Source organism: Austrofundulus limnaeus, unplaced genomic scaffold (assembly GCF_001266775.1).
Source record: "Austrofundulus limnaeus strain Quisiro unplaced genomic scaffold, Austrofundulus_limnaeus-1.0 Scaffold16, whole genome shotgun sequence".
NCBI lineage: Eukaryota > Metazoa > Chordata > Actinopteri > Cyprinodontiformes > Rivulidae > Austrofundulus > Austrofundulus limnaeus.
In genome coordinates, this window is record NW_013952418.1 from 3,449,460 (window position 1) to 3,468,843 (window position 19,384).

The 19,384-nt window shown below is 37.7% G+C and overlaps 3 protein-coding genes across 4 annotated transcripts in view; all 3 read right to left on the reverse strand.

Moving 5' to 3' along the window:
• The window catches only part of LOC106513984 (high-affinity choline transporter 1), a 9,480-nt gene extending 3,391 nt beyond the window's left edge, over positions 1-6,089 (reverse strand). The window contains exons 1-8 of the mRNA XM_014003052.1: positions 4,050-6,089; positions 3,340-3,565; positions 3,022-3,135; positions 2,584-2,739; positions 2,340-2,488; positions 2,096-2,239; positions 714-867; positions 73-290 (exon numbers count right to left, since the gene is read on the reverse strand). Of these exons, the coding sequence (XP_013858506.1) occupies positions 73-290; positions 714-867; positions 2,096-2,239; positions 2,340-2,488; positions 2,584-2,739; positions 3,022-3,135; positions 3,340-3,523 (1,119 nt within the window). The 5' untranslated portion in view covers positions 3,524-3,565; positions 4,050-6,089. The remainder of the gene's footprint in view (positions 1-72; positions 291-713; positions 868-2,095; positions 2,240-2,339; positions 2,489-2,583; positions 2,740-3,021; positions 3,136-3,339; positions 3,566-4,049) is intronic.
• A 1,133-nt stretch (positions 6,090-7,222) lies between these two features.
• Positions 7,223-16,267, reverse strand: arl6 (ARF like GTPase 6). The gene is made up of 8 exons (XM_014003053.1): positions 16,066-16,267; positions 15,271-15,424; positions 14,954-15,015; positions 14,689-14,757; positions 12,841-12,935; positions 12,463-12,592; positions 10,621-10,676; positions 7,223-8,102 (listed from the first exon to the last, which is right to left on the reverse strand). Exons 2-8 carry the CDS (start codon positions 15,388-15,390, stop codon positions 8,077-8,079), a joined length of 558 nt encoding a protein of 185 aa, XP_013858507.1. The 5' UTR covers positions 15,391-15,424; positions 16,066-16,267; the 3' UTR covers positions 7,223-8,076.
• Positions 16,268-16,873: 606 nt separating this feature from the next.
• LOC106513986 (ephrin type-A receptor 6) overlaps positions 16,874-19,384 on the reverse strand; it is an 82,291-nt gene continuing 79,780 nt past the window's right edge. For both annotated transcript variants that reach the window (XM_014003055.1, XM_014003054.1), the window contains 2 exons: positions 18,447-18,596; positions 16,874-17,679 (listed from right to left, as the gene is read on the reverse strand). In XM_014003055.1, coding sequence (XP_013858509.1) covers positions 17,565-17,679; positions 18,447-18,596 — 265 coding nt within the window. In that variant the 3' untranslated portion in view covers positions 16,874-17,564. The remainder of the gene's footprint in view (positions 17,680-18,446; positions 18,597-19,384) is intronic.

The window sequence follows — 19,384 nt, forward strand, 5'->3', positions numbered from 1 at the left end:
ATATACGTATAAACAAAAATAAAATAAAAAAATTTCAATATAAGTCTTACTGCAGCAGAGACATGTACTCACTGACTGTCTGAAGGCCAGCTGGTAGATGTTTCTCGCGAACATGGAGCTGGCTGAGAGGATGGAGGAGTCTGCAGATGACATGACAGCTGCAGAGACTGCCCCCAAACCAAAAAACGAAACAAACGGGGGACAAAGATGCTGGAGCACGATGGGGAGAATCATGTCTGCTTCATCGTTCTCTTTAGGAGAAGTGGAGCCATAACTGGTCTGGTTCCAGTCTGAAGAATGTGGAGAAAAATCAGTCAACGTTAGACTTTCAAAAGTCCTTTTATCTTTGTTCCTAACAAAAGACACATTAACTCTTCACAAACGAGAACGRCGGTCAAACTATCTCAGGGTTTACGCCAAATAAATACTGTATATATAATTGTGTTTTCATTACTTCAATTTGAAATTTGATGCCTACAAATCTGGAGATCACAGCACTAATTTGGTCCCTTGCCTCCTTCTAATGTAATATTTACAAACCAACGAGGTTATTAAGCGGATTGCTGCTTCATTATGGATGAGCTGAACCAGCTGCTATTTACCAGGCTCTCTCAGATCTAAGGGCAACAAGGACCCATCCAGAGGCTTCCCCCCAAAACAAACACACACACACACACACACACGCACAGAATGTTTGCACACGTGTCTCGTACCTGTGGAGGCCCCGATGGCCCCGATGAGAACGGACGGCACGGCCATGACGAGGCACCCGAACGCAGCCAGGAAGGAGAGGACCTGTGCGTAGGTGGCCGAGGAGGCTGAGAGCACCCTTTGGAAATAAACTTGCCAGGGAATTCCTCCCAGCATCTGTAGCAAAAATAAACACCTTTTTTTTTAAACTACAGTCTTTAAAGCAAGAAACACTTTGTTTCCAAACGCCAAACTAATTTTTGAATAGGACTAAGATTAGTAGTTCTTTGGGTTTTGGAAAGCTTTTTCAAAGTTTTCCTTTGATTTGGAAGCTTTTCTTCATTACCACCCATTTTATTCGGATAAAATTTTTAAACTCAAAGAAAGAGGCAGCATRATGTTAAGACAAAACAGACAATTTAGCATTTCACTTAAATGATCTGGATAAGATAAAATGTTGAACAAAAACAAATAAAGAAACGTCCGGATAAAAATCAGGACCAAAGTAAGTAGGGGTCTCTGTAGTACAGTGGGTATTTTTGTCTGTGTGGGCGGAGTTTATCCAAGTTTGTTGGAGTGGGCGGAGTTTGGCAAAACTTTAATTGGTCAGGTTGACTTATCTTGTGAGGCAAGTTAATCAATGAAGTAATGGTAATAGTAAAATTATTATGAACATGTAAATAACTTCAATATTGGTGAAACTAGAACCTTCCTGTTATAYCTGATAATAATTAATATTCATATTCAAAAATGGCTCTTTTTCTTGGAAAGTAATGGCTGTTTTGACCAAGCCAAATTGTTACACATCCATCCACATGTACGAAGTTCACATTTTGTGTGTTTAGCACCTTCCTGTCTCAAGTTATGACTAAAATTAATATTTATTTTTAAAACTATAGGGATTTTCTGGCCATTTCGACTGAGCTACACGTCCCCCCAGCCGCCCATTGTTCTTCCAATCAAATTGTTTTGGCTTCTTCAAACCCCACCCAAAATAGTCAATCTGACCAATCCTGTCATTAACAAACCACACCCACAAAACTCAAACAGGCCACCATACCTTGGACAAACTCCCCCTTCTAAACAGAAGTGCACATTTCAAACATGATGGAGACACGTTTCTTAGAAAAACTCCTTTTTTTCCACTGTAGAATTTATTACAAAAAACTATTTTCTAACAATAAATGTATGATTAAGAAATTTGTTTAACATCTGTTCCTGTTAAAATTAATTAATGCACTTTCACAACCATCTGTCACTGATCAAACTGATCATTTTTTCACAGCTCGTTGGGCCGAAGTTCTTCAGTTTTTTAAAACTGGACTCAACAAGTAGACCATCTTTTCGTTAAAGTTCACCAGCAGAAGTAGTTTTAGACTTTGTGGAGGGGAAGTGGATACAGTACCAGGAGACAGAAGTTGTCGATCCAAACCCAGGTGTCTTCCTTCTTGARGCTGCCTCTCCACGGTGACTGGTAAACCTGCTTTACTGCAGTAACAGTGATGTCTGACACCGCAGCGTTGGTCAGAGCAAAGGGGACGCTGATCCACTGCAAACAGCAAAAAACAGACATTTGCCATATTCATTTTTTACCTTTAATTACCAAATTAAATTTTTAAAAAAGACAGAAAACATCCAAATAAACCTACCAGGCCAACAAAGATACAAAAGAGCTGCACCACATCAGTGTAGGCCACAGAGTACAGTCCTCCAACCAGGGTGTAAAAGATGGCAATGAGTGCAGAGATAACCACCGACATCTTAATGTTGATGTCCACAATGACGCTTAGAGTGGCCCCTAAAGTCAGCAACAGATGGAAGAACATGACCCCCCCGCTGACACAATCTGAAGAACAAGCTTGGATTTTGGTGTTTGTAGAGGAACAAACTCACCGAGGGCCGACAAGATGGCAGCAGACCAGAAAATCTCCCCCATGAGTGCAGGTATGAAGAGAAGCCCCCCCATACGTTTCCCATACAGCTGCTGGAAGGGGTCCAACATGGTGACGTAACCCCTGGAGCGCATGGGTTTGGCGAAAAAAAGACCACCTGGGAAAAAAAGTGAGCATCAAGAACTGAGAGATTCCAAAGAACAAAAAAAAAGAGAACATTTACAAAATTACAAATTCAGATTTCTGTGAGAGTTTGTGTAAAGTTATAGAAGCCCATCTACGACYCAACAAATAAAAACACACCAGGATTAGAGTCACACTAAAGACAATCGTTTGATTTGAGGACAAAAGTTTAGTTTCTGAGTTTAGAAACTCATTTGATCAGTGAACAATTGTTGATTTTCTATTACTGACTAAAAAATAAATGAAAATCCCTCACCAACAACCAGGCTGAGAGCATATCCAAAGGGGGCTTGAGCCCACGCCAAACCATAACCCGGAAGATAGACGTACTCAGCTGTGCCGTTGATGTAGCCCCCTCCAACCCAGGTCGCTGAAAATACAGAGAAAAACARTAAATCAGGGTGAAGATTTGAAAAATGTGCAAGCTTTGTAAAATAAAATAGTCTTTGTGGTTTCAAAAAYAGGTGTCTGTAAGACTTATTTCTTGGAACAAATTTATTTTTGTCCATGTTTTAATGCAACCAAACACAATTATTGTCTGTAAAACAGGCATGAAATGTGTGCTGAACTCCACCTGTCATGGTGAATCCTCCAACAAACAGCCCGATGTCCCTGCCCCCCACCATGATGGTCTCACTGCGGTCGGTGCCCTCCGCCTCCCCGGAGTGCTTGTTCTTCCACGCCGCCCAGATGCCCACGAACAGGATCAGCAGGTAGAAGAAGGCGATGGCCACGAGCCCCTCCACGTGGATGGCCATTGTCGCAGCGGTCTTCTGCTAGGAGCTGGAAGGCATGAAGACCTGGAAAAGCACAGGGGGAAAAAATAAATAAACTGAGATTAAAAAAGGAATAGTTTTACTTTTAAATATTTGATAGGTAAGTTCTATGGGGGTCAAAACTGGTTAATAGGATATAAAGACAGGTATTTGAGCTTTTAAACTCATCTTACTGTGTTTATAAAAAGCACAAAAACGATGATTTAGAACCAGAACCGATTGTTTTAAAGAACTGCCCTGAAAGCCCGTGGATGCTTACTCACAACATAATGCGTAAAAATCCACAATTATTATAAAAAATACATGGAAGTAATAAATGTAAACTAAAGTTAGTGTTTAAGCAGTCAAATTGAGTCCAGTGTGCCGTGCTATTTGATTTATTTTATCCATTCTTTTATTTTTAACAGTTTTTGCTCTGAAAGAATGGTGCGTAATTACGCACGAAAAACATCCGTTTCTATCTACCATCTATCAATCTAGCCACCTTTAAGAACGCGGGATAACTTACCTGGGGTATTCCTACAGTCATGTGGCGCTCTCAGATATAAAAAAAAGGGCGCATAACATTTGTCCCAGTCTCTCTGAGGCGCGTGGACCAGCGTTGGGGGGTCTCCCGTTTTGACTCCCTGACGCTTAAAAGGGGGCCAGATGCCGTCAACGGACCCGAGTCGCGCGTCAGAGACCCTACCCGTCCCTCCTAATGTGCTCCGTGCACAGAAACACGTCACGATGTTCGTGGCTGATCTGATCCGACCGGAGGAGGGTGGAGAGATTCCTTCATCCAATAACGTGGACGTCCTTTTTAATTTTTTWATTTTATTTTTATTTTAACAGTGAATCAAACCTAAACAGTATCACAGCCATGATGGACAATCAATAATTTGTATTCTTTTTCTTTGTACGTCTTGGGGAAACTTTTGGAACATGGTGCGTAATAACCACGGAGCGCGCCCTGGCTTTTTATTTTAATCACACAGACAACCACACAACTTTAGATCGGGGTGGAAACACGTGGAGGAGAATATAAATAAAAATTACAGCAGAAATATATCTCCAATATCTTTTCAAGGAGAAACAATCCATTTTCCTCTCTTCAAAAACACACATTTAAACACTTAGAAGACACTTTAGTGTTGAAGCCACTTCACTTCAGGAAACCTATCAGTGAGCTCCACCTAATGACCTCCTCCGCTGCCTAAAGTCGTTTCATCTGAACTAAACTTGTCAAAACTGGCAGATATCCAATTAGGATGGATCCTGAAGACCGCTCGGAGAGATTTAATGATACCAATTTGACTTTTACGTCTCTCTCTCTCTCTCTCTCTCTCTCTCTCTCTCTCTCTCTCTCTCTCTCTCTCTCGCATCAGGTGTATTTGAACAGCAGCGCCCCCTCGTGGCTAAGTGAGAACATGTTGGCCGCAGGTTTTAGGTGACGTGTTTCTTCTCCAACCGTTGCCAAAAATGACAAATTTTCTTTGTTTATTAGTGTTTAATGTTGCTGTTACTAATTTGAGTGAAACATACTTCGTTTTGGGCGATTTGTCATGTTAGAAAAACACATTTTCAACAACAGGACATTAAAGAAACTCTACTGGATGCAACTCTTTTAACCAGCTGACCAAGGCAAGACGATCACACTAACAAAAAAGACCAAACACACACTCAGTTTTCCACATATTGAGCTTAAATTTGGTGTGGTAGTAGCTGAGAGTGGTTTAAAACATATTACGCTTTAAAACTGTTGCACAATCATGTCTTTTAGCAAAACTTTTCATCATTTACTTTGTGTTAGAGGGAAATCCAACATGTTTATTCTGAGTGAAAACATACTAATCAAAGAGTCTTGATGAATCAAGCTTAAGAGGCTCTATTATCTATTTTACTGATTTCTATTTAAATTCAATAAAACGAATGCAGACAAAGAACCGTAGAGCAGTCAGGAAAGTTTAGTAATTGGATTAAAATTGAATAAATTGTGATTTTATTTGACATCCGTGTAGTGATCCGGTGAAATATTTATGCCAGAAACATAACAAGCAGCTGGTGGACAGATGGCTGGAGCACGACCTCCAGACTCTTCATGTAAACACTGATAAACTTCACATCCATACAGGGTTAAATAACCCAAACCCCATGATAAATACTTTCATTCCTCACTAAGAAATATAGCGATAAAGTGACAACTGTTTTTGCTGGGCTCGAATAAAAACTGTAATAATTCGAATGTTTAGATTAAAGTAAGTGGTTCAAAGCTGAAGGATGCAGGTTTAATGAGCAGCTGTTGCTGGCAGCAAACATCATGTCTGAGAACCGGTGAGTGAAGGAGAAGGAGACAAACAGGCAGCAAGAGAAAGTCTTTTTTTTTTTCAATAAGTTACATGTGAAGCAAACAGAGCTATAATTATATAAAACGATGGAAAGTTTTGCTTTAAAAGCATCTCAGTTTATTGAACTCAATTGTCTAAAATCTAAAGAGGCTTTGATGTAAAATTTAAAACGTCCTGATGCATCTCAGTAATCCAGGTAAAAAAAATTAAAAAGAAAAAAATTGTATAGGTCTTCTGGACGGGTTCTTCTCTAATGAAACGTTTCGTCTCTCCTCCAAGAGACTTCTTCAGTCTGAGAGTTTCAGGCAAAATTCAGGCTTTTAAGCACTGKCTCCATGTGACTGATACTCACATCACATGGCTATTGTTGACATCTAATTAACACCTATCGTTAACAGGGGGTGGAGTGATACTGGCTATTGCAGCGCTGTAGGAGGGGGACAACTGAAAATGGAGGCCTCCACCTCTGTTTAATGATGGACGGTCTTTCTTCACAAAAATGGCTTCTTTTACTCCTCTCTCAAACCAACGTTCCTCTCTATCAAGAATGAGAACATCCTCATCTCTGAAAGAGTGACCGCTGGCCTGTAAATGAGTGAAAACTGCAGAGTTCTGGCCATTAGATGTAGCTCGTCTGTGTTGGGACATTCTTTTGAACAGTGGCTGCTTTGTTTCCCCGATGTATAACTGGTCGCAGTCCTCCTAGGAGGACACAGTGCGGCTATTGCCAGTATCACTCCACCCCCTGTTAACAATAGGTGTTAATTAGGTGTCAACTATAGCCATGTGATGTATCAGTCACATGGAGGCAGTGCTTAAAAGCCTGAATTTTGDCTGAAACTCTCAGACTGAAGAAGTCTCTTGGAGGAGAGACGAAACGTTTCATTAGAGAAGAACCCGTCCAGAAGACCTACACAATTTTTTTCTTTTTGATTTTTTTAAATTTAAAACAATCACTAGTTCTCTTTTAAAATAAACAATACTGCACGTTAATTTAAAAAAAAATTCAGTTTGTTAGTTTTATACTTTGTTTCTTATGATCTCTCATTTTTTTACATAAATTTTAGAGGAAAATTCACTAAAAACGTCACGGTTTGCAGTGAATCTTATTAGCATAAGGTTTCAGAATAAAACATTGATATGGGTTGAAATGACGTGAAAAGGACAAACATCATCAGACAAAACCTGTTTCAAGCTTCAAGTCAGAAACACTCAAAACATCAAAGACTGTAATAAACTTTGTTCAGACTGAACGGATGCAGCAAGTCTGCCTTTGATTCATGAAGGTTGAAGGTAAACTGATACAAGTATTTGGTTCCATAACATCCTCACTGATGAAATAAGACAAAAAAAAAACATTTTTTTTCTTTTATTAACAAATTTGACAAACTAACATCAGATATGAATTATTTCACCACATCTTACAGAAAAGCCAGAAAGTATTTCTATGAGAGCATCTTATATGTCCACTCAGGTCTAAAATGCTTATTTGCTTCAGTCTTAACGATTGTGATGATCTTATGATTGTGRAAAAGCTCTTCAAACACGAGTGAAGCTGAATTAGCTGCAGCACAAACTCGTGAACACAACTATGAAACAGCTCTTTATGCTAAACCGAAAAAGGCAGTTGACTGAAATTCATACATTTATAAATTATTTGCTTTGCYTTACCAAAATAAACATCTAGTTTTGTCCCTTTGCATGTAAACATTTACAGAAAGATTATGTTTCCAACTAAACTAACACAGCTATAAAAACTCACATTAGGAGAAGCTAATGTGGTCATGTTCAAAACCTTACAATTAAAGCAAGAATATTCATAAAAACAAGCATCTTCGTCACAGCAAATTCAATCTCCTCAGTTTTAAATTTGCTTCAGCAGCTTTACTATTCAGTACAACTTAATGAATAATTYCAGATGAATCTGAAGAGCTTGTGCTGTAAAAGCAGTTCTAAAGTTGCCAACTTATATATTTTGTACAACTGTTGGATGTTTGTTTCACTGGTGACACAATCGGATCACTTTTTCACTCAGAAACAACCAGAGCTCATCTAAATACCAGCTTAATGAATTTCAATTCAATTCAATTAAAAAAATACTTTGTTGATCCCAGAGGGAAATTAGGTTATTTTTGTCCAGTGGTGCCTTTGAAAACAAGTAAACTCTTCTTTCCAGAAACCACTTTGGGCTGGTCACACATCATGCTTTCATGTTCTCATTGTTTTGATTTGATCTGGAAAAAAACAGTAAGAAATACTATTATTCAAGAGAAAGGTAGTATTAATCATGGACTGCTGTGTTTCAAAATAACAGCAACATGTACAGATTATACTCAGGGACAACATAAAACAATAAAAACATGACTTTCTATGAATGGTTTAAGTCAATTTAATTCAACTTATTTATAGAGCGCGAAGTCACAATGTCGTCTCAGGGACACAAAAACCAACGAATCTAAAGAAGCCAGCGTTTTGTGTTAAATCTTCATTTGCTGAGCAGCACATTGGCGACAGTGGAGAGGAAAAACTCCCTTTTAACTGGAAGAATTTGTCAAAATCTGACATGGTTTTATTTCAGGATTTAAAAAATTTTGCTGTTCATAAGATGAACAACATCGAATGAGTTTTTTTTCTTTTGTAATCAACTACAGGATTACTGAGAAACGTTTGTCACAGGAAGAGTTCTACAAACTGCACAGCAACATGTGTGTAGTTCACCCACTCACTGAGGTCAAAGGTTTCTACACACTTCCCACAATAAAAACACAACATTCATAAAACAGTCAGTACTCACTGGATTATTTGATCTATGGAAACATTTTAAATGGAAGCAGTGAACAAACACAAAAAGGTAAAAATGACAATAATGATGTTAAACACAGACATAAAACTAAGTAGATGATTTTATCAAACCAAACATGTATTTGACAAAAAATTAAATTAAATAAATTCATCCACTCAGGAAATCCCTTATTATAATATTAGGGGATTCCCCTTTTCATATATATAAGGCTGGAATTCCTGATGACATCACTCCAGACCATAAAACCAAGTTTTCAAACTAAAACTCTTGTAAACAGAACTAGCTTGCTGTCAGTCCAGGTGATAAATTGTTACGTTTCAGCAAACTACAGGTCATTTTAAAGCTTTCGAGATGAGGATTTGTAATTTGTTTCTTTTGGTTTTTAATGGACCAACTTCTAATCAGAAAAATAAAAACTCATCCAGAACTGTTACGCTGCGCGAATGTTGGGATTAGTGCCGCAATCTGGAGATGCAACGTAGAAGTAAGGTTAAACCATTGTGCAGTAAATTCACTATAAATAAAATGTATTAATTAGCTCACAAAATCAGATATATATCTAGAGAAAATATCAGTGTGCAAAGATCATTAACGATCATTATGGCCAGTGGGATTGAGTTATAAACATATAATCTACATTTAATCTTGAGGTAAACTGACCTCTGATTCATTAAATGCTGAATAAAAAACAATCTTCTGCCGAACATCGTATTTGGCATAAATATTAATTGGTTAATYTGTGTTTTAACAGCGTTAAACGCATTTGTTATTGTGGTCTGTAGACTTCTGCATAAACCCTACACAATTAAATAGCTGTGTTCAAGTTGTGAAGTGCTAAAATAATGTGGCCAAGATTAATGTAATCAACATATTTGACACCAGATCAATATTATATTACCAGACCGAGCTGCAACAATCTTAATTTTTTATTATTTTATTGATATTTGAACTTATTTTCATCTAACTGTGATCATTGTTGCACATATACACAAGTGATAAATGGGACTGAAATCTCTGCAACACATTGTTAGTCATTCAGGTCCCACACTCAATGCCCTACAACTGGACCGTGATGCAGAAAGGTCCACGGAGAGTTAGAAAATATTAAGAAGCTAACATTGAAAAACTCCTCTTTGTGACTCATTTTGCCAGAAAGTGTCACCTATGATCCTCATTACAGGCTAACATGTACAATCAATCTATTTTTATTTAACACATCTTCGTGTCTCATCTAAACTACTCCTCAGTTATCCCCTAAAGTCTGCCTGTTATTGTGTGCTAACATGTAAGTATCACCTCCATCATGGTATACGTCTGAGCTCCAGCCTCACTAACAAACAGCCGCCCGCGGTGGCTTAATTTGACACGAGAACAGCTGCTCAGAAAAATCTGACAGATTGAGTCGTTAAATAAATAAATAAACTTTCCCAACCCAGGGTTTACCTATGCTAATCAGCTGCATAACTTTGTTGTTCATCCTCACTTTCGGAGCCAAACGAAGCAGAGAAAGCTGTGATTAAAAGTATTTGAGTTGTGCTGAGGTGGTTAATTATAATGTTTATAAATACTGTCGGCAGCTCTCATCCARGGCTGTTTTCTTTAACAAAGTGCTGCGTGGACTTTCAGATTGATTTACACTTTTATGACGAAACGGTTTGCTGTTATGAGCAAACTGTATATTTAGGAGGAGTTGCAGAGATTTGTGTTGCTGCTGCAGCTCCTCATAAACAACAGTAATGTTGAGGTGATGCCAGGCTGAAGAAGCTGCTGTATTATGTTACACATCTAATGCCCCAAAAGGACTAAATAGTGACTGTGTGTGCATCAGGGGGTTATGGTGCATCAAACTTACATGGACACATCAAAAAATATTAAATACTAATAAAATATATGAACTGTGTGATTAGCTAACCACTGCACTGACACTCTCACCAAATTAAATCTCATACCTTGTAACCAGTCGACACCTTCCTGTAACCCCTCTCCTTTTAGAGCATCAGTGGCACTGAAAAATAGTGAAAAAAAAACATTTGTCTTGAAAGTGTAAAGTATAACCCCACCCCCAGGAAAATTCTAAAAAAATCCCAACAAAGTGGGCGGTGCAAAAAGATACAGAGGGCCACAGTCAAGGGCTGTGCCCAAAACAACAGACCGGGTCCTCCGGAGGACCCAGACTCCCCTGTCGCGGCGGGCCGGGTCCTTGGTAGACCGGGAAGACCGGAAAAAAAGAGGRTGTGAATTTGGACGGTCTAYCCTCCCCTCCTTACCCCGGCGTACGTCATGTCACCTAGCAATTGTGACGACGCTAAACAAGCAAACGTAAATCAAAATTAGAAAATTATCAATATATTAGCATTAATAATATCACAAAACTATAAAATTAACTTAAAAGTATCATTTGAAGAACTAATTGACCCGCTGTAGGTTCATGTTTATTTCACGTTTTTTATGATGAAAAAATAATATTTAAAAACATGTCCATACAAATGATATAAGTATTAGAATTACAACCGCTAATTTTTTAAAATTTTTATATCACCATATTTTTATTTAAAATGTATTCTTTTCTCTCGCTTCGTCCGCCATTACTAGCATAAAAAATCTCCGGTCGGGCCGCAATGCATTATGGGATATGCTGGGCCGGGAAGGATCCATCAGACCTGTCCTTCGATTCGGGCCAAAGGAAGGACGTATTTGTCGGCCGCATCGGAGGAGTCTTCGGTTTTGGACGTCCTTCGTCGCAGCGCTGTGARGTATGCYGCCGACAAATTCGACCTTCGGAGGACCCCGCCCGCCGTTTTGGACACAGCCAAGAATAAGTACCGTTTTAACCAATAGGAAAATTCAACTGCAGTAGCCACTGTTCAACTCATAGAGGGCAGCACTGTGATGCTTTTAGACTAAATATCGCAAAATTAAACATCTTTACAAGAAAATATAAGGATATTATCCTAAAAGCCCAATTTAGACAGTTTATCTGAACAAAAAAAGTTGATTTGTGGTTTAGTTACTGCTCTGATTAAGACCCTGTCACACTATAATGTTTTAGACAACTAATGCAAACTTGTGAAAAAAAAAAATTCCACTACTTATAAAAGTTAAATAGTTGATCAATTTATTGGCATTACAGCATGTACATGCCTAAAACAGGAGTTCCATTTGATTTTCTTAATTCCATCTTCAACGTAGATGTAACCAAACTTTCCATAAATTGGCAAAAGTTGTCTAAAACGTCATTGCGAGACAGGGCCTTTACAGGTTACARGCAAAATCCCCTTCAAGACTTCCTTGAGTCAGTCTCAGAAGGTTAGACTTTTTTTTTTCAATTTTGAACATGTACCAAAAAAATTTGCAATAAATTTTCTCTCAAAAAGGCACAAAGTTGTCTAGAGCATTACACGCGTCTCTCAGTTTGGTTTTCTGTACATTCTAAAATGGTAGACCTGTATTCTAAAACCTGCCTTGTGTCTTTATTTCAAACGTCCAGCAGAATAAATCATAAATACCAAGGCAGGTACGATGCGGGCACACTTTAGTTCTTTTTCAAAATCTGTAAAGACTCTGAAAGTTGTGTTGTGTTTCCTCTTTTTCAGATCTTTTTCTGTGCAGTAAATGTTTCGCTAATGCAATTTGTTTTCACACACTAAGTCTTTGACACCTTTTGCCAAAAAAAAATTATGCTCCAATTACTTGGTTACAGCAGAAACCTCAAAATCTCCCAAGAAAATAAATAAATAAATAAAATAAATGTCACTACATGAAGCTGTAAAAGTGTTTGTGTAAGTTTGTACCAGATGTGCCAAGGTTTGTCTTTGATGTTCTCCAAACAGAGAAGCTGTGAAACTTTGACAGAAGACAGAGAATCTCTGACGTCCATCTTGTTAGCAAAGAACAGGATGGGGATCCTCCGATGTTTAATATCTGCAGCACAAAACAGCACAAGTTATATAATGTGTTAATATTAGAAAGATTTTTCAAGTCAAATAATTACTAAAACTATTCTGAGACTAAAATAGATGACAAAAACGATACATAACTAACTCTATAGCATTGATTTAAAATTGTCTAGAATAAAACAAACGGCAAAGCACTTTACTTATAAATAAAATCACACTATGAAGCCTGAAAAACACAGCGGGTAGCAAGAAAATCAATGAAGCCAAACTGACCAGGATGGTTTAGTAATGTGTCCAYTTCTTCTTTYGCCACAACCATTCTCAGTTTGTCTGCACTGTCTATGACAAAAATGATAGCCTGGCCTTCCCTGAGAAGAGATTAGAGGCATTAATGTTCAAATCAGCACAATAAAATAGCAAAAACCTCTGATACATGGTCCTCATTCACCCCAGTGACAATTCAGGACATCACAGAACTGTTGGGTCGAATGAAAATGTCCTCTAGCCCCCTTGATGTCCTGCCCTCTTCTCTTTTTAAAGATATMTTTAACTGTATTGGCCCAAGTGTTGTAAAACTGATAAATTACTCGCTTGATTCTGGTTCTGTACCCCACTGCTTCTACTATTTTATTTATTTATTTTTTTGCTTCAAACTACCATTTTTATCAAAAATCCTGGAGAAGGTGGTAGCTGAACAATTGATTTGCTTTTTGGAGGAAAATGACATTATGGACATTTTTCAGTCTGGATTTCGCAAATTGCACTCTACAGAAACAGCTTTATTAAAGGTTTCATGTGACTTGTTGATGGCAGCTGACTCTGGAAACTACACTGTACTGGTTTTATTGGACTTCAGCGTTTGACACTGTGGATCACTCTGTTCTTATCAACAGACTGAGATAATTTTGGTATTTCTGGCTCTGTGTTAAACTGGTTCATCTCTTATTTATCTGAACGGTCTTTTACTGTTTTTATGAATCAGGTTTACTCTGATGTTGCACCGCTGTCTTGTGGGGTACCCCAAGGTTCAGTTTTGGGTCCAATCCTCTTTTTATTGTACCTGTACCCTTTAGGAGGTATTTTAAAATGTTACAGTAATGTGTCCTGCCATCTGTATGCTGATGACATACAGTTGTATTGTTCCTTTCGACCCTCTGAGTTCTTCAAACTATCTGAACTCATTAACTGTCTGTCAGAAGTCAAAACATGGCTGAACAACAACTACCTGCAGTTAAATGCAAACAAGACTGAAACTCTTATTATCGCCCCTGATGATAAAATCCCTGTAATCAGGCAGCACCTTGCTTTTTTAACTCCTTCAGTGAAAAATAGTCTCAGAAATCTGGGTGTTGTCTTTGATAGTTCTATGTCTTTTGACAGCCATTGTAAAATTTTAGTTTGTAACTGTTTTTATCATTTAAGGAACATTTCAAAGCTGAGATCTTTTGTGTACAGAAGGAGCTAGAGATGGTTGTTCACGCTTTTATTTCTTCTCGTTTAGATTKCTSCAACAGTCTTTTTACATGTCTAAACAAATCCTCGTTGACTCGGCTTCAGTCTGTGCAGAACGCTGCAGCGAGGTTATTAACAAAGACCCACAGSAGAGCCCACATTACACCTGGTTTAGCCTCTCTGCACTGGCTCCCTGTGACTTTGAGGAGTCATTTTAAAATTTTAGTTTTAACTTTCAGAGCACTTCATGGTCAGGCCCCCAAATACATKCTGGACCTTCTGAAGCCTCCCTGTCCATCCAGGACTTTGAGGTCTTCTAATCAAATGCTGCTGGTGGTCCCTCGAACCCATTATAAAACCAGTGGAGACAAAGCTTTTCAGGTGGTGGTCCCGAGGCTCTGGAACACTCTCCCTCTGTCCCTTCGCTGCTCAGATTCTACTGACTCTTTTAAGAAACATCTGAAGACATTTTTATTCAGACAGGCTTTTAGTTAAGTGTTTTTTATTGTGTTTTAATTGTTGTTTTTATATCTGTGATCTGTTTTATTGTTTTTAATTAMTTTTGCTTTCTGTGAAGCACTTTGTGATGTTTGTCTGTGAAAAGGTGCTATAGAAATAAAGTTTACTTACTTACTAAAATATGTGTTTTTTAAACCCATGTTCACTTACTTGTAGTAATGCTCCCAAAGGTTTCTGTATCTGCCTTGACCAGACATGTCAAAGACTGTGAAGGAAAGACTAAAAAAAGACAAGGATCTTGAGCAATTTTGATCATACTGAAAATATTAAATGTATCAATTCTGTCATAGTATATCACTCTGTGAAATACCCTAAGTGGTTAATAATAATAGGCAGAAAAGATGGCAACACATTTAGATCATGGCTGAATTAAACATTTCTATTCAGTCCTTATTAWGTTCTAATGAGTGGCTACCTGGATGTCTTGAACTTCTCTACACTGAAGCCAATCGTTGGAACGATATCTTGTACCTGGGCCTGAAAGAAAAAGAAAGTAGATAATATTTTCACAAGTCGCTTAAAAAGGAGCCAACATTAGCCGCTTAGATTTATGAACATTTGTGAACTTGTCTCTAGTTAATCTTAAGGCAAATATTACTTARATGACACAGTATAATTACAGAATAGCATTAGTATTACATAAAAAAGTAATGAGAAAAGCAAAACACTAACAATCTATAATAAACAAYCAAAATGCATAAATGCAACAGCGTTAATAGAAGGAAGACTTGCATTWGAAGGCTTGAGTTTGTTGATTATGGTGGTTTTTCCACTGTTGTCCAGACCAAGACACAACACGTTCACCTCCTTCTTTAACCCCAGCCATCCAACCAGCTTGTCAAACAGTCCCATTGGCTAACCAACAACCATCAGCTGGGAATCTTATCTTCAACAAACAGATGAGAAAATGTTAGAAAATCACTGCAGGTGAAGCAGAACTCATGATCTGTATGGCCAGGCAAGAAATGCTTGTTAATGTCACTATCATAGGGAGAAATTCACAGGTGGTCAGGTTATCACTGAGGGTGATAACCTGACATTTTAGTTTATCATTATTTTTGTTAATATTTCTTCTTWGTGGATTCACATTTCAAATAAAAACATCCGTATAACAATTAACTGAGAACCCTTTAAAATGTTTCACGTTTTACCTGAAAACTGACACAACAGCTCAAAACTAACCTAAATGCACCAACCCGTTAACTTTAAGCTAACTGGGTTTGTTAGCGCTTAGCAGATTTGAACGTGTTTATGCTAGCAGCTATTTAATCTCTCCCACTCCGTTAGCAAGCCTTTGCTAACATTTAGCTGCTGTTAAGTTTATTACTTCATATTTCAAAACAAAAGTAAAGAACAATGATTATGCGGCGCCGAATATTACAAGCTTTACATGACAGTCAGCAATTAAATAAAGCAAATAAATGCGGACGTGCTGCGTGTGTTACGACACTGTTAGCCCGGTCATAATATCGCTAAGGTTAGCTCGTATTATCCCACAGCAGGCTGTTAAGTAGAGCAGTAATTTACCTGGAATTGGAGCTGCGATGACTTGTTGCACGTCACGGTTTCTCAAGTTGGTAATTTTACTTTCGGTGTTAAATCGGTTTTTCATTCATTTCTCCGATGCTAGGTCACGCTACTCACCAAACAAAATTKGTTATTTACAATATGTTGCTAAGAGACCGGCCGCTAGCAAATGCTAGCCATGTTCATTAGAGTTCAGTCGGATGTGATTGGTCGGCTTGTTGTTAGGCAACGAGAGGGACCGCTGTGCTGTGATTGGTTGTAAGGATTTAAAGGGACATTAACGTTGGTAAAGCGCTGAAAGTTCATCATTGCTTCAAAGGAGCTAAACTTTTTTGTAATTTAAAAAAAATCATTAGGTTTTCAGGTTTATGGCAGTATTTTGTGCAGAAAATGTATACATTATGAAGAAAGAGAAATTCATAAGACAGTCTATAGGCTTGGAAAAATAATGGGTAGATAAGGGATGATTTAAACCTTTTCTTTTGCACTGTAAATTCACAACTTGAAAATATAAAATTTTTGCTAAAAACTGAAACTGAAAAGACATTTGGCACTTTTTATACTTTACATTAATTGAGGCTACTTATGTTTTATATATAACATTTCACAAGTACCTCACCTGATATTGCTTTATGGTCAGAAAGTCCTTGACTGTTAAATGACTTTGTTCATGTGCCTCATAAGAGAGATGCATTGGTGTGTATGAGAAATAACCAGACTACTACGAAGACAAATAAAACCTAAAGGTTGACTGAGAAGATCAGAATATTCTGAAAGATGCCAAAGTTAAGAAGAAAAAGATAAAGCATTAAAATATAGTTGTTTATTAAGGAACAAACTCATTGAATAAAACATACAACTTCCACAAGACGTTTTTCGTACAGTACATACTGCATTATTATGAGAAGACAACATACATTTTGCTCTAAAAAACAAAAGAAAATTGACATTCACTGGTCTTCAGATCAAAAAAACACACTTAGATTGTTCATTTTTATTCCTAATTTTTGGCAAATCGTTCGACAAATCAGCATGAAATATTAAAACTGCATGATTACTCATGCATCACCACATAATTTAACCACACCACCATCTTCCCTGGTTATGAGGTAACAGACTTAAAACCTGTCAGAGTCAATAGAAACCGTTGGATTGTCATTTGGAAAGAGAAGAGGTACTGGTGAACACTTGAATCGACACTAGAGAGAKAGACTCCTAATTCAAGTGAATTGCTAATATTTGCTGAGTTAATAAAAAGACGGCGTTCTGGCCGATGCTGACYGAGGTTGGTTGTTGTGGAGGCTGTCCATCGGATGATACAATAAGATGATAAGTGCATGTTGACCAGACTGCGTGAAGTCTAGRTGTAGGATCGCTCTGATGTGAGCAGCATGTTATTCCGGCAACACCCAACAGTCTGGTGTTTGTGCAGTTGGTTGGACGATGATGCTGAGGAGCTCCAGCTCAGTGTAAACAGTCTGACTCTGTGCGAACAGGTCTCACACTTGAAAGCCGCTCTGCTGGATGTGATGGAGCTGCAGCCGAAGGGACTGTATGCTGCTTATGATTCGCCTCTGGTGGCCAATCAAACACACTCCGATGCGTTTGATGTCGCTGGAAAAAAAAAAAAGATGAAGATTTATTCAGTTGGAAAAAGCAACCATCAGATTTTAAAGAAAAAACACTAATTGTAAAAACTGAAAACAGAAGTGATGACCTCATGAAAGAAAAACAAAACACTCTGCTGGAGTAAACGATGTCATACTGAGTATTTGTTTACTACTAACATTAAGTTTGAAATAGTTCAAGACAATAAATTAATCGCTAAAACCATCAGCGTTAATTATGTTTTATAAAAGGAGCAGAGCCATAAAAACATTTCAAATTAAAGGCCTAGCTTTCCTCGCCATTTCATCTGAAGGAAGAATTCCAGCTACAACCAAACCAAGCTTTAATTGAATATCTGTAAAAATGACTGAGTTATAACAGTTTTTGTACTAGATGCTGTTAATTAGTTGTGGAGGCAGTTAGTGACAGTGTACATTAAGAACATTTAGTCCCTCGCCCACATTTCCTAAAACATATTGCCCCTGCCAAACGGGCTCCTTCTCCACCACAAATTCAACACATATTGACAATTTCTCTTTGATATGCACAATTAAAATATGTCTCTTCCTAATTTAAAAATATTTGCATGTTAAATTGAACAAATAGTTCATCATTAAATTAAACTAGAATTTAGAGCAAACATGGAACAAAAGACAACCTGACATTTTCTGGACAAAAAGCCTACAGAACACAGTTTTATGCATTGTCTTTTCCTTTGATATGTGTTTTTCTACTTTTGATAGCAGCTCTCAGAATAATTTAGCTGTACTCACTCTATGCTCATGGTTGAAATGGAATCCAGCGTTGTGTATCCTCCTGCCAGGAAGTTGCTCTTATACTGGCTCATTTTGATGGAGTCAAGCCAGTCTCCAATGGAGATGAAGAGGGGATAGTCCGGCATGTCCTCAGGGGAGTCAGGGAAGCTGAGGTGACAAACAGAATCCCATCTGATACAGAAATTCATGTTGCTATAAACTGAAGTAGTATGCACAGTGGGGTATTATGAAATATATATGTTTGAATCCTACTTAAATCTGTTGTCATAATAATTGATTTTATTGTTTTCCAGGTTGTTTATTATTTCTGTGTATTTTTGTTCAGCTCATTCAAGAGTTTAGTGCTGGAATTTTATCTTTACAAACATTTTCCCCACATTTACTAATTTAGCTTTTAGGTAGCCTTTTGAAAAGTCAGCTTTTAGCTAACCTTTTACTACTTTAGWTTTTAGGTAGGCTTTTCATAAGTCAGCTTTTAGCTAACCTTTTGCTAATTTAGCTAACCTTTTACTACTTTAGATTTTAGGTAGGCTTTTCATAAGTCAGCTTTTAGCTAACCTTTTACTAATTTAGCTAACCTTTTACTACTTTAGCTTGTAGGTAGCCTTTTGATTAGTCAGCTTTCAGCTAACCTTTAGGTACTTGAGCTAACATTTACTACTTTTGCGTTTAGGTAGCCTTTTGATAAGTCAGCTTTAGCTAACCTTTTGCTACTTTAACTAATATTTACTACTTTAGCATTTAGGTAGCCTTTTGATAAGTCAGCTTTCAGCTAACCTTTAGCTACTTTAACTAATATTTACTACTTTAGCATTTAGGTAGCCTTTTGATAAGTCCGCTTTAGCTAACCTTTTGCTACTTTAGCTAACATTTACTACTTTCCATTTAGGTAGCCTTTGAAACGTCAGCTTTTAGGTAACCTTTTACAACTTTAG